This window comes from Gopherus flavomarginatus, chromosome 1 (assembly GCF_025201925.1).
Source record: "Gopherus flavomarginatus isolate rGopFla2 chromosome 1, rGopFla2.mat.asm, whole genome shotgun sequence".
Classification (NCBI taxonomy): domain Eukaryota; kingdom Metazoa; phylum Chordata; order Testudines; family Testudinidae; genus Gopherus; species Gopherus flavomarginatus.
The window spans coordinates 135,537,911-135,552,094 of record NC_066617.1 but is presented as its reverse complement, the minus strand read 5'-3'; the positions used below and the strand labels follow the sequence as shown (position 1 = coordinate 135,552,094).

Genomic DNA, 14,184 nt, shown 5'->3' with positions numbered 1-14,184 from the left:
TCAGTCGCTCTGAGTCTTCAGCAGCACTGAAGGGCCCCCCGCCGCCGCCGAAATGCTGCCGAAGACCTGCACCACTGCCGGCCCAGGGCTCACGGGGCCCCTGCAGGGACTGGGGCAAATTGCCCCACTTGCCCCTCCCCCCCGGGTGGCCCTGAACAAAACAGGAATGAACGCCCAATTTTAAGCCTATTTAAGCCAGAACTATGGAGCCACTATGTGGTACCTCCAAAATACATAAAAATAATGGACATTTATATAGTGTCATTCATTCTGAAAGACCATGAAGCACTTTAAGAAACTACATACCTACAGGTGCACCAAAATTCAGCCACCTCTGGAGCTTAAGCCAGCACACAGCAAAGGCGGGATGAGTTTTCCTCAAAACACTGGACAAATGTCTACTTGTGTGAAAAGTGCCCTGAGGTCTTCAATGTCCCCCAGGCAACAGTGATTGAACATTGGTTTTTAAGATCTTGTGCAAAAGATGGACGCACACACCTTCTAAACTTCACATCACTCAATTTATCTGCCTTGTAAAGATAAAAGACTCAGTCAATGCAATTAGAATCTGAAGTTGTAGACCTATGGACCCCAAAGGTGACAAACCTGAAATTCTGATCCTAAGTCAACCCCTCTCTCAGCAAACAGAAAGAAAGGGTAAACAAAGCTCTCGAAGTATTTTAAAATAAAAAAGGTAGTTATTTTTAGCTGCATTTATTGAAACTGCTTCCTTATCAGGAAGCATGTAGCTGGGAATTACTGTCTGCCTACATCGGAAATTCTTTCAGAGGCACAAAAACCCAAAAAGGAAATTTCCCTTCAAAAATATACTATGTATTTTTGTTGCTGGTGGGTTTAAAATAAGAAGAGTCAGTGCTTCTGACCAGGTCACAGCCCCAGTGGGAGGTCTGCACTGCAAGCTAGAAGCCTTTAAGACACCTGAGGGAAACATAAAATCCTTCCAAAGCGCTGAAAGAGAAAAGTGCTGAGAACTCATTAATAAGTTTTTTTTAAAAAAACCTCTTTCTCTAGTACATGCAGCACCATTCCTGAACCACACAGCATCTCCTTCCCAACTATTTATGCACTTAGGGCATATCTTCACTAGAAAATGTCATCACAATTAATCACTATAGTAAAGAGCCGAGTTAACACACACAATGACTGCGACTGACCAGTTAGTGCAGATCAAGACAAATTGGGTACAGTTTTGTATCAGCTAATTGTGTTTAAAAATGTGTCCCCCATTCCTTGCTTCTACCTCCCCTCCCAGCCCCTACCCCATCCAACAGGCAGTGGAACTAGTGCCATTCCACTGAGCAGCCTGCACAGCGGTTCCACACCGTCAATATGCTACAGGGCTGGGATAGGGCCAGCTGAGGGGGATTGTTTGCTCTTAGGAGAAAGGTCCATGTCTTCTTAGGTACGTACATAGTGCCTCACACATTATTGTGAAACACAAATAATAAATAACACCTGCCCAGTGGAGCTGCAGCTACAAGGATCCACTGGCCAAACCCCCATATGGCAAGGGCTTAGCTGCCTCTGAGTCAAAAACAGCAGTAGTGGTTGGGAGCAATTTACTACAGCCTCAGGGAAGAAGGATTCCATCAGGCCCTCCTTCTACTGCTGCAAAACCTCCTGGACAAAGCCAGAGTGCTTCAAATTCAAGCAGGAAAGAGTTTGTTGCTTAGGGTTCAAGCTGCTCACCAGAATGGACACATTTAATACAACTGGTCGATTCTTAATTCAGAGCTTCCATTTTCTATTCTATTTAAGTGTTGAACACCTGCTTGACCCTGCTGTACATGTGAGGCAGGCCTAGCTTTCAGTAGGTGAGTGTACAGAGATTGAACCCTGTCAGGCATATGCACTAAACAAATGTAACCAACCTGTCAGGTCAGTGCTAGCCCCGTCTTAAATTTTTTAAAAAGATTCACAAGCAAAGAAGTGGTGCCAAGTGACTATCCCTGGCGTTCCAACTCTGGAAAGCCCAGCCATTAGTGGCTATTTATTAACCTGCAACACCATAAACTACAGCCCAGTTCTATAGGATGAATGACTCATACGTTCAGATTTTTTTTAAAACATGAATTGCAGGCGTTTTACAGGCACCGCTGGGTCTGCATAAAGCAAAACCTACATTCAAAGCGGGTAATGTCACCCTCAAGCACCATAGGAGAAATTCTCCCCTCACAGACATGGGTAGAAGCCCACTAACTTGAATGGGAATTGTGTGCAGGCAGCTGAGGCTAGAACTGGGAACTTTGTGTGCATTTTCTAAACTTTCATTTAATTACTTCACTGCTGGCTAATGTACCAAGCAAGAGTGGAAGGGCCAGGCAGCAACTGCACCCTCCACTGCTGCCCCCACATTGCTGGCACCACCCGATTGAAAAGCCACAGCTACATAAAAGAACGATGCTGTGTGTTCAGCTGTTGTGCGTAAGCTCTTGCCTAGCGTACATTTTTGGAAAGGGACTGGGAAAGAGTAGTCTCCGGGTAAAGGCAGTGGACTGGAACTCAGGAGATATGGGTTCAGCTCAAGCACAGAGTTCCCATGTGACCTTGGGTAAGTCACTGAATGCTTCTGCTCTTCAGTTCCCCATCTGTAAAATGAGGATAATAATGCCTCTCAGCCTCGTAGTTCTGTGTTACATACATTAATACTTGTGAGGCACTCCGATGCTATGGAGATGGGGGCTGTATAAGGACCTAGGTATATGGCAGAAATAAACCCAACCATTAAAAAGGACACGTAAGATATTCTGCATAACTTTTAAAAGCTCAGTTATTAATATTAACCCTTGAAACCTTGATACTGGAGTTTGATTCATCCTCATGGATTGTCCTGCTTGCATATATAATGTGTGCCTTAGTCTGCTATGATACAGCTGCTTGTGAGTGCTGGGCAGTGCATGCTCATTTGACCTTGTAAGGCTGCTCATAACACAAGTTATTTGTTATTGACGGGTGGCCATAGCATGTGTGCTGTATTGTTATTGAAGGGTTCCTTACCACACACTGGTTTGTTGTTGAAGGATCCCTTAGTCATGGCTTACACACAGTTTCTTGTTTCTTTTTTTATTATAAGGTTATTTGTGAGTGTTGAGCTGCTGACACTGCATTTTTCTTAGGAAAAAATGAGGCCTGAAGCATTTGTTTTATAAAACACAAATGTAAAAAATATACAGAGACATATGAGGGTGGAAGGGGAAGAACAAGTTAATTTTAGGTTTCACTGAACTTGACATCATCGCTTTAAGACAAGGCTAAAAATGCTTTAAGCCCAGTAATACCATAAATGTCCTGCTGCTTTTGCTTCTGATTTTTCCTCACACTTTCTAGGGGAATTCCACAAGCGAACTGCTTGAATCCCAAATTAAAGTGATAACACCCTCTTTCCTCTGTGAAGAGAGATTTGTGTGTGCATGTGTGCTTTTAAAAGACTAAAAATTCAGTGGTGAGACCGTCCATGTGTGCAATAGACTGGCATGGCACCCCTGGTCCTGAGCAGCCAGTTGTCTGTGCTCTGAAACACAGGGCTCCTATCCCCTCCCAACTTTGCCATATGAGCTCCCACTGGGCCAAGAGGGGAATGAAAATGGCATGTGTCTTTCTAAGCATTTCAATTTGGATAACCACAGCATTAACTGGGTTTGTGTCACAAGCACGCGAGACAACAACATGTGTATTTGCAAACTACTTGCTTGAACAGCAGAAGCCTGCTCACAATGCCTTCCAACCCCAATTTTTTAAATTTTAATTGTGATGCATCTGCCCTGGTGGCCAATACTAGAAGAGATGGAACCAATTTGGGATTCACTTCTGCGCCCATTTACATCAATGGTGACACACATAAATGGGCACTGGATCAGGCCCATAGTGGCATCCCCAGTGGCAAGGTGGTTCAACTCACTTCCCATGTCCACATGTTACTCCAGAGGAAATTCAAATGAAGATCTTCCTGGTCCATAGGTCATAGCTTTCCCAACTGGGCCAATAATGAAGTCTTGCTCAACCCTAGCAAAGAGCTGCCCTGCTAAGCTTGTTGCAAATTAAATGTCTCTCTTTGCATCTCTTCCATATTGATTTAGCGCTGCCATTCCTATAGGAGAGCAATAAAGCACTGCATTTTTCTCTTTACTTTTCAGAGCTTTATTCCTCCTATGTCTGAGGGTAGTTGTGTGGCTTAATTCATTTATATCTGTCCAGTGTTTTGAAACTGGCAGAGAGAAGTGCAAAATAGTAGCATAACTGCCTAAACAATATTCTGTTATTTTTTGTAAATGTTAAACGTATCGTTTTTATTACATAAACAAGTACTGTATGACAAAGCCCTATGATACTACTACTCTTCAGTCTACAGTGCCTTTTACAAAGCACTTGACAAATATTAATCAAGTCTCACCTCAGACCTGGGGGAGATTTTCAAACTCAGTTGGGCGTCTAACTGCCATTTGGGCCTTTGAAAATCTATCCCTGTGTGAGCTACAGTATAATCCTCGTTTTTCAAATGGGGAAAATGAAACACAGAGCATTCTTGGTTAAATCACTTAATTTCCGGGAGGATGTCTATGCTAAATTACACACTGAGCCAGGCTCTGAATCAGGCTCGAGCCCAAGCCCCACTTCCATCCACACACAAATCAGTCTGACTCCAGTCAGCAAGCACTCAGTACCTGTGACCTAGGATGCTGCTAGAGGGTGGGTGGATTACTTACAGCCTGAGTCCTTCTGTGACTCTGGCTCAAGCCCTGTCATTTTGCAGTGTGGTCACAGGTCAAGCCGAAGACCTGAGTCAAAAGGTCTGCACAGCACAATATGGATTCATTAGCACGGCTGTAAGATCCAGGTCCTGCAATTGTAAACCCAGGTTTACAGTGCACTGTGGACACTCAAGCATAGGCTTGGAAACATCGAGTCCCCACCAGACCGGGCCCCACGCAACTGGGTTTACAAAGCAGTGTAGATATAGCCTGAGGGGCTCAGCAGCAGCACCAGAAATAGAGCCCAGGAGCCTCTGACTCTTAGTCCCATGAGTTAATCACTGAAACATATTCCTTCTCCAATAAATTATTCATCATGTTTAGTACAGCAGTGCTTAGGGGCCAGCCAAACTTGTGGCCCCATTCTGCGAGGCACTGTATAACCACTGAATAGTACAAAGTCCCTGCCCCAGAGAATTTACAATCTAACTAACCAAGACAGGCACTGGGTGGGGGCAGGGGTCTAACACAATGAACAATGCAATGGCATCAAAAGTCATGGTAATGCCAGGACATTTTTCTTTGGCGTGGGTTGAAGTTTAGTTAGAAGTGGGTTAGCTAAACAGACAGAGAAATGATGGGAAAGGGGCCGTGGAAGGAAAAGGTATAAGGAAGACATGGCAGAGGAGTGTAGGCGTGTACAAGGAGCAGATGTGGAGCCAGGCTGAGATTAAGTGGCTATGAGGGAATGGGCAAACCAGCCAATCAGCACATGGCAGAGAAAGATTACACAAAGGGTCACATCCAAGTCCGGTTAAAATCAATGGGAGTTTAATCACTAATTTCAGTGAGACCAGGCTTAGTTCCAGAGTCATTAATTTAACATTCTAGGCATCTCTCAAAACCCCTTTGTCTTGTATGTAGCTTTTATTTTATTTCACTGAATGTGCGTCAACCAGTTTTGTTCCACAAGGATCCTTCCAAAGCAAATATTTTTATTGCTCTAAATATGGCTTAGGGTGAAGGGTTTTCTTTTTCTTTTTTTCTTCCTTTCTTTCTGTATACTTACAGTGCAATGCACTGAAGATTCTAGGCACTAAATAACCGTATGTCTAACACTTGGAATTGGCTTTTCCAACCACTAGCCAAAATTACAGAATAATTAACAGGTGCCAACGGATTAATAAATAGAGAAACATAATTAATAGACATTACATAGAAAAATGGATCCCATGAAATTGTGACAGTGTGACTGTCTCTCACCCATCTCCTAATTGTTTCCTGCTTTCCTTAAAAAAAAAATTAAAACTGAATCAGTTGTTCTTAAAAACAAATGATGCATATGAGTAGTCAGTAGTAGGACACTCAAACTAAAAGGATTTGAGATCTGGTAAATGCCTCAGCTTTGCTTCAGTATATATCTGACCCAGCAGCCCTTTAAATGTATTGCTCATCACCACACATTATGGCTTAGTTAATAAACAGATCAAGCAAAGCCTCTTTTTACAGAATAGTGACATCATATGGGCAATTTGGGTGAGATCATAAGGAGTTCATAACCATGCAAAAGCAAATGGTTTGGTCTCAACTGAATCAAGAATTCAACTACTCATGCAAAGAGAGATGAATTGGATGCATACAATGCACTTCCGGATATTTAAATACTTCTCATTAATATTTTCATAGTAGAGAATTAAAATTAGTGACCTCTCTCTCCTATCCACAGGCCACAGAGGCAATGGAACAGTCTATTATTACTGCTACAGCAAGGGACCACCGGCATGTTTAAAGAAGCAAGCAACCTCACTGGCTGAAGATGGACATGTTTCAATGCTGTACAATACTACTACTGTTAAAAAGCACTGAAGCTCATCAGAGCCAATCAGACCCTAAAAAACACTAAGGGCTGGAAACTGAAGAGCACAGAGTACCTGCAACGGCTTTTGAAGTATGTTGGAACTGCAGGTACTGGGCAGCTCTGATGAATAGAGCCCAACTATTCTAAAAGTCTCTCTTCTCCCACTACCCAAAAAAGAGAATGCTTTGCATTACGGAGCATGGATGTCAGAGTTCCTCTCTACCTGGTTTTGGTATGACAGCACCTGGAATATTGTGTTCAATTCTGAGCATCGCAATACCAGACAAGTTGTTGGGAGTTCTAAGAAGAGTGACAACAACAAACAGAGGGCATGAATGATTGATTCATGACTTTCAAAAGAGACAAATATGTACAGTTTGCCTCACTGTGACTAAGATGGGAGACATATCATCTCCAAACATATGAAAGACAAACATGAAGAACAGAGCAGAACTGTGTAGGGTGGGTCTAACTATGAAGTGTCAGGAGGAACCTCTTAACAGTGTGACCTGTTAGATCAGGGGTCGGCAACCTCTGGCACCCTGGCGGGCTGGACCAGTTTGTTTCTCTGCCACGTCGGCAGGTTCGGCCAATCACGGCTCCCACTGGCCACGGTTCGCCATCCCAGGCCAATGGGGGAGGCGGGAAGCCGCGGCCAGCACATCCCCCGGCCCGTGGAGCTTCCAGTTGCCCCCATTGGCCTGGGACGGCGAACCACGGCCAGTGAGAGCTGCAATCGGCTGAATCTGCCAACACGGCAGATAAACAAACTGGCCTGGCTCGCCAGGGTGCTTACCCTGGTGAGCCGCGTGCCAGAGGTTGCCAACTCCTGTGTTAGATTGTAACCTATTAGCCTCTGAAATAGCCTCTTAAGGGAAGGAGGGAAAACCCTTTGAAGATTAAAACTAGACTGCAGAAAGTGGTAGAGCAGGTACAACAGGGAAAAAGGGGATGGCCTAGAAGATGTTAACAGTTCCTGTCCTTCTATAGGTTCAATATTTCTATGCTTCGTGCTGTAGAAACTCTGTATCCAAAGGGGGTACAAAGAGAATGATGGCAGGTTTAGAACATTCCATCACAGCAGTCATTGCTGACAATGTGGAGAAGAAGGCAAAATAGCCATTTTATTCTTGCATGGTAAAAAAAAATGAAAAGCTCCTTTACAATATGTTTGCCTATGTTTCAGTGCATAATGATATACATAAGGGAAAGGTTTTCTGACCCGTCTCTTCTCTTAAGTACTCTGTTTTACACTTTATCCTGTTCTAAGAACCACTCACCACAGGGTATCACCCAAAGTGCAGGAAGACAGCACTAAATGGCATTGTACCAGACAGGGAGGGGAGCCCTTTTAAACACAGAATGCAGAGAAACTGGATTTTTGTCACATCCCTCGGGCAGAAAAGGGATTTGCAAGTACCTCCAGGATATCTATTTATCTAAGTACTTATTAGGCCCCCATTACCACAATATCTGAGTGCTTCAAAGTATTTAATGTATTTATCCTCATAACACCCTGTGAGGTAGGGAAGTGCTATTGGCCACATTTTACAGATGGGGAATTGAGGTACACAGAGACTGCGATTTGCCCAACATCACACAAGGAGTCTGTGACAGAGAAGGAAATTGAATCTAAGTCTTCCACAGCCCAAAAGCACTCACTAACAACTGGACCACCCTTTCTCTCCATCAGCTCTGCAGGCTGATAGAGAAAACACAAACTGCAGAGTTGACTGTCATATTTCAGGGTAACTGCACCTGTATTCTCCCTCTATGGTCCAGCAAGGACACCACTCTAGGCTTCCAGCTCTTCAGCTGTCACCTCTGTTGGGTGGAGACAGCTGAGGGTGTCTTACTCCTGGCCAGGGAATTTCCAGGCTGCACAGTTCCCTGCCTATACTGTGAATTCCCCAGCAAAGTCAGACTCCCTAAGCAGGCCTGCTTTGCTTTTCTCCTCAGAGATGGTAAACAGGTGGGTTACCACAGGGATCTTTCTAAGCCAACACTTTTATTCTTAAGGTGAAAGCGTTACTGAGAAAACACTTGAAAAACAATAAAAGAACCAACATGTGTGCTAATAAACTTACCAGGGATCACCCCCTCACTCCAACAAGGGCTCTTGGTGGTTATCACCACCAAAGGGTTTTTCAGTAAGTTCCATTATAGCTATTAGTTCACAACGAGCACCCTCAGCCTTATGGGGCCTCGGTAGGCCAAATCCTTCCAACCCTTCCCTAAGGATTGGGGCCCTGTTGGCAGGACCGGCGCTAGGGGTTTGAGCACCCTAGGCGCACGGCCATTTCGCCGCCCCGCGCGCTGGTCCCCCAGCTCCGCAGTTGTGCCTGCGGACGGTCGGCTGCTCCCGTGGCTCCAGTGGAGCTGCCGCAGTCGTGCCTGCTGGAGGTTCACCGCAGCCGCGCTAGCAGCTGACTGTCCGCAGGCACGAGTGTGGCAGCTCCACCGGAGCCGCAAACCAGCGGACCCTCCACAGGCACGACTGCGGCAGCTCCACCGGAGCCTCCTGCCACCCCCTCCGGCAAAATGCCGCCCCCTAATAATGCTGGTGCCCTAGGCGATTGCCTAAGCCGCCTAAATGCAAGCGCCGGCCCTGCCTTTTGGACAGAAGGCCCTGTCCGTTTGCAGGATCAGAAAGAAGGCCCCACATCAGTTTTATTTCAGGCTATTTAAACAAAATTCCTTTCTTTGTTTGTTGGTCCTTGGAGGATCCAGTATGAACCAGTATATCTGAGCCTCTCTCCAGGTGCGGGTAGCTCTCTGGATATGTTACAACCTGAGTGAATCTGACCAACCATCCATCACTGTTCTTAGTTCCTGGAGAGCTGTGATCCCTCCTCCCGCAAGGGATTACATACAATCCCTGGCCAACAATGATACATCAGCTTTTTCAATAAGGTTTGTCCAGAATAGTGTCACATCTGTCACAGTGATATGTTCGATCTGCCAAAAGATGGTGAGGACAAAGGAGAAACTGGCAAATACACCATTCTCTGGGTCTACCAGCAGCTTGAGCCCTGGCATGACATTAATTCTAGTTGTAGGGGACACCAGGTCTTCTACCCTCCTTGCTGATGGCCGGCAAATGCCATAATAGCAGCTGGCAACAGAAAGGCAGAAGTTAGGGGGAATATTATGAGTATTAGATGGCAGGGATATGTTTGGATGCCTAGGACAAAAGTCTTGTAGGGAAGAATGTGGTTTTTGGAGAAAGGATTTCAGCCCCTCACAGTACAAAATTGAGTTTTAGTACATAGTACTTCCATATTATTGGGATGGGGGTAAATGGTCAGAGAAGGAGAGCAAATCAGGGTTTACAGTAGATTGAAATGACAGGGGGAGCTCTTCACACCAGCCAGGGCAGAGGGGACTCTCCCTAGATTTTCAACAGCACCAAACACAGAGGCGAGGGAGCTCTCCCTATACTTGTAGCAGAGAGAAAGTTGCACTCCACTCCTTCCCCTTCCCCACTCTTACTCCCCTTACTTCAGTTCCTGGAGCAAATCCTCTCCCTGTCGCCTGTCTGAAGCCCATTTGCTCACCAAACACTTGGGACTGATTTACAACGTTGGAGGAAATTACTGTCTTAATTGTCCTGGTGCTATTGGCTGTTACTGCCTTAAGAGTACTCTTAACAATTAAAATAGAGGCATTATTATAGAAAGGCATAAAACACTCTGTCTAAATCCAGGGAGCCCATTTCATATTAATCAAGGACATTCCTTTCCAGTTCCAGCTTCTCCCTTCAATTGCAGAATATATTTGAGCCTATTCCAGTGCAGCAAGAAGGCAAAACCAATCCCTAGGGCAAATTATGCTCACAGTAATACCCATGCTACACTATTGAACCCCACTGGTTTGCTAGGAGTGTAAATGAAAGCAGAAAATAGCCCTATTAATTTGTCTGTTATGGCTAGAACAGGGCTCTAACTGCGTTTTGCTAAGTCATTAGACTATGCTATGGGAATAGTTCTGTTCAGTGGCTCTGACGTGAGAACTGTACCAGATCTCCCTGTTGCCTTCAGAAATAACTGTATGAAGGGGGAGTGGGTTTGGGAAAGATCATCAGCTATTGAATCTCAGCCAGGCGCTAAAGATTAAAAGCAAAGATAGACCCAAACCATGATCTGGATCTGAATGTCACTACTAGCCCCTATTTCTATTATGGACTGAATTAAATGCCCAATTCAAACTACTGTACCTAAGTTTTGAGGAAAGTCCAGCTTTGGATCTAAGATACAATATTTGGATCTATCTTTAGTTAATAAAAGAGGAGCCAGCAGGAATTATTAACCCTTAGTCTCTGTAGTGGGGCAGCTGCCCCACTCCCGCAGAACAAGGGCTGAAAGCAGCCCTACAGAGGGCTGTGGCTGGGAAAAGGAGTGAAAGCAGCTGACCACAGGTGTGGCCAGCTTAATTAGGGCCCAGCTGTCCCTGATAAGAGGGCTGGGGGCCAGATGCTAAAGGAGTCTCACTCTAGCCCTGGAGTAAAAAGAGCTAGCTGCCTGGGAGCAAGGTAACTGAAGCAGAGCAGAGGCAAAGGGGAGCTGAGGAGTTCCTACCTGGTAAACCCCCAGGCTGCAGGCCTTGTTGAAGGCCTATCAAAGGTACTGTGGCTACAGAGGTGCAGCCTGGGAAGAGGCAGAGGCAGAGGCAGAGGCAGCTGGTCCAACCTCCTTGGCAATGATGAGGGCCATGACAGACTGCAGTTTACCCCAGTGAGTGGGGCTAGATGATGATTGGCAGTAGCCACTGAGGCAAGGTGGGTTTAGAAAGTTGGGGGTTCCCATGGGAGAGAAGACCCAGAGAGTGGGGGTACTGCTGGGGCAGAGCCCTGAGGTAAAGGGGCACTGGAATCTGGGAGGGACACAGGACCAGCAGCAGGCGAGACATTGGCCTGAAGAGGGTGCTCTATATGCTGGAAAAAAGCTAACTCCCAAGAGGACCAGCAGGAGGCGCTGCACTGGTGAGTCTAGACCTCGTTACGGTCCCACATCCCATTTAAATCATATTACCCAAGGTCCAGAAAGATTAGTTCTCTCTGTATACAGCACTGTCAAGACCATTGCTGGAATACCGTGTCCAGTTCTGGTGTTCCCACTTTAAAAAGGATGTTAAAAAACATGGAAAGGTTTCAGAAAAGAGGTACAAGAATAATCTGAAGTCTGCAAACCAGGCATTCTAGTGACAGAGTTCCAAAGCTCAATTTATATATATATAAAATATAAAAACTTCCTATATGGAGAAGAGACTTTTGATAATATCTAGCAGGAAAATGGTATTATGAGATTCAATAGTTGGATGTAGAAGCTATACAAATTCAGACTAGAAATAGGGCACACATTTTTAACAGTGAGAGTAATTAGTCACTGGAACAATTTACCTAGCAATATGGTGGATTCTCCAACACTTAAAGTCTTTATTTCAAAACTGGATGTCTTTCTAAAAGATGTGCTATAGCTCAAATAAAAATTATGGGCTAGCTGCAGAAATCATGAAGTGACATTCTGTGGTCTAAGTTACTCTGGAGGTTAGTCTAGATGTTCATAATGGTCCCTTGTGGTCTTAATATTCATCTCCAAAAATCAAGGAATTTCAGCAATATAGTACATAAACCAATAATAACTATTTGTTGAGAGTCAAAACTCTGGTCTCCAATGTGGTGAACAAGGAAGACTATGTGTTCCCTGAATCCATGGAGTTTACAATCTATATGACAGACTGATAAGGTAGAAGAATCTTCCAAATAAATGTATTGAATAATCTGTAATGATTTTTCACCACAAGAAATCAGACCGGTATAGAAATGTGAGGTACTAATGGCGGGGATACCCTGTGGATTTCAAACACACTTTCCTATCAAAGTTGGATCAAAAGTTTCCTAGCAGAAGAAAATCTTCATGCTGGCTGGTCGAATGGGAGTGAATTTGAGTGACAGTTTACACATTCTTTTCAGCAAGCTAATCACACGGTATCACCCGGGTTGAATGGCAGCACAGGAAGAAGCAACAGGCAAAAACTCGTGGCTATTGTAGATGCAGTAGAAATAGGTGATGTGAATTAAGGGCAAGTTTAGGACTTAATACCTGGAGTGAACATGGGACAAAGAGGGAGGAAGACCAGGACCCTAGAAGCACTGAAAGACTGGGTTCTGTCTCTGGGATGAGGAAAGGAGTGTGCCTGAAGGATACTTTAGGGCAGGCATTTAAGATAATGGGGACATTTTTTAAGAAAAAAACTGTCTCATGGACTACCTCCCCTCCAAAAATCTCAATTCCATTTGTCATTCCCACACCACATCAATCCAGTGGCAACTATAGTACAGTGTTACTATCTGTCTTGCCGAAGCACCTGGGGACATGGTGTTTAACAAATTAATAACCATATGTAAACAAGAAAAATTCCACTGGCTCCTTTTTCACTCTTTCACCTCTCACTGCCCTGCCCTGCAACCAGCAAGTTACCTCAATGAGATGAGGCTCTGGCCCCATCATCAACTCATTTTGGTCCTAATGCTAGCTTCTCTTTGTGGACGTAGCAGCACTCTGGTGAGCACCGTGGTAGCCTCACTCCTCCGGCTTTACAGCTGCAGGTGTTCACACTCTGCAGTGAAGAGCCGGACTGGGACCAGTAAACACTCTGAGGACCATCATTAGTGCAAAAACACTCACGGGCCAGAAGTATTGACATAGAGCCAAAGTACATCACCAAAGTGATCCAACCCTGAGATAGTCATCCTACCCAAGGTGACCTTGCTGAGTCAAATTTATCCCTGGTGTAACTCTACTGAAGTGAAAGTCATGGCTGAATTCAGTCCTCTGCATTTTTCCTGCCACGTGAAATGAACGTATACTGTGGGGAAAAACACATTTTCGCTGTGTTTCTGAGCGATTTCCTTCGTTCAAAAAAAAAAAAGTGTTTTTAAAAGATAAACAGCTAGTGCTTTCTCAAAGTCTAACCACAGAGTTCCCCCATCCCATTCTACAGAATAACCACTTCCTCCTCCCTCCTCAATCCAAGAGGTGAGCCACCACTCAAACACTCACGCAGGTGTGCTGGCAGTCTGATCGCGTCTTCCTCCATCCTGATCGCTCGAGGCACTGGGACATGTAGTGGTGATGAGGAAGGGTAATTCACTACTGGGCTCGCTGGAGGTGTGTAGGAAATTCTTTCCTGCTATTAAAAATAAGAAGGCGAGAGAGAGAGAGAGAGAGAGAGAGAGAGAGAAAGAGGACAATGTGAACTTTGGAACAGAGGTGTGAAACTAAAACAGGGGACTGGAGGGGGAAGTGGGTGGAAGGAAGGAAGTGTGTATGAGTAGTGGGGGCGAATAGCATTTATTATGCACCCGACTGGCTAGGGAACCACAAAGAGTGTAGTTTGTCCACTTGCTCTATAGCTCTGCAGGCATGACATTTAAATCCCTGGAAGTTCCAAGCTTGCAAATTGCAGCCAGGGACTAGAGAGAGTTTTCAAGGTGATGATTTTCATCTTGCTAAGACCCAATAAGTTTCTCTGGGTTTTCTCAGAAGTTTTCTGAAGGAGGAAGGGGGAAATGACAGAGGTGGAGAGATGGGGAGGATTTTCAAGTCAATGTAAATC

The 14,184-nt window shown here is 44.9% G+C and overlaps 1 protein-coding gene across 5 annotated transcripts in view; it reads right to left on the bottom strand.

Annotated features, from left to right (window-relative positions):
• ETV6 (ETS variant transcription factor 6) overlaps positions 1–14,184 on the bottom strand; it is a 182,092-nt gene that overhangs the window by 107,710 nt on the left and 60,198 nt on the right. For 3 of the 5 annotated variants that reach the window (XM_050966087.1, XM_050966106.1, XM_050966115.1), the window contains exon 2: positions 13,629–13,758. The exons of 1 other annotated variant lie outside the window; for it this stretch is intronic. In XM_050966087.1, the coding sequence (XP_050822044.1) occupies positions 13,629–13,758 (130 nt within the window). The remainder of the gene's footprint in view (positions 1–13,628; positions 13,759–14,184) is intronic. One more of the 5 variants, XM_050966097.1, reaches the window with a different exon arrangement.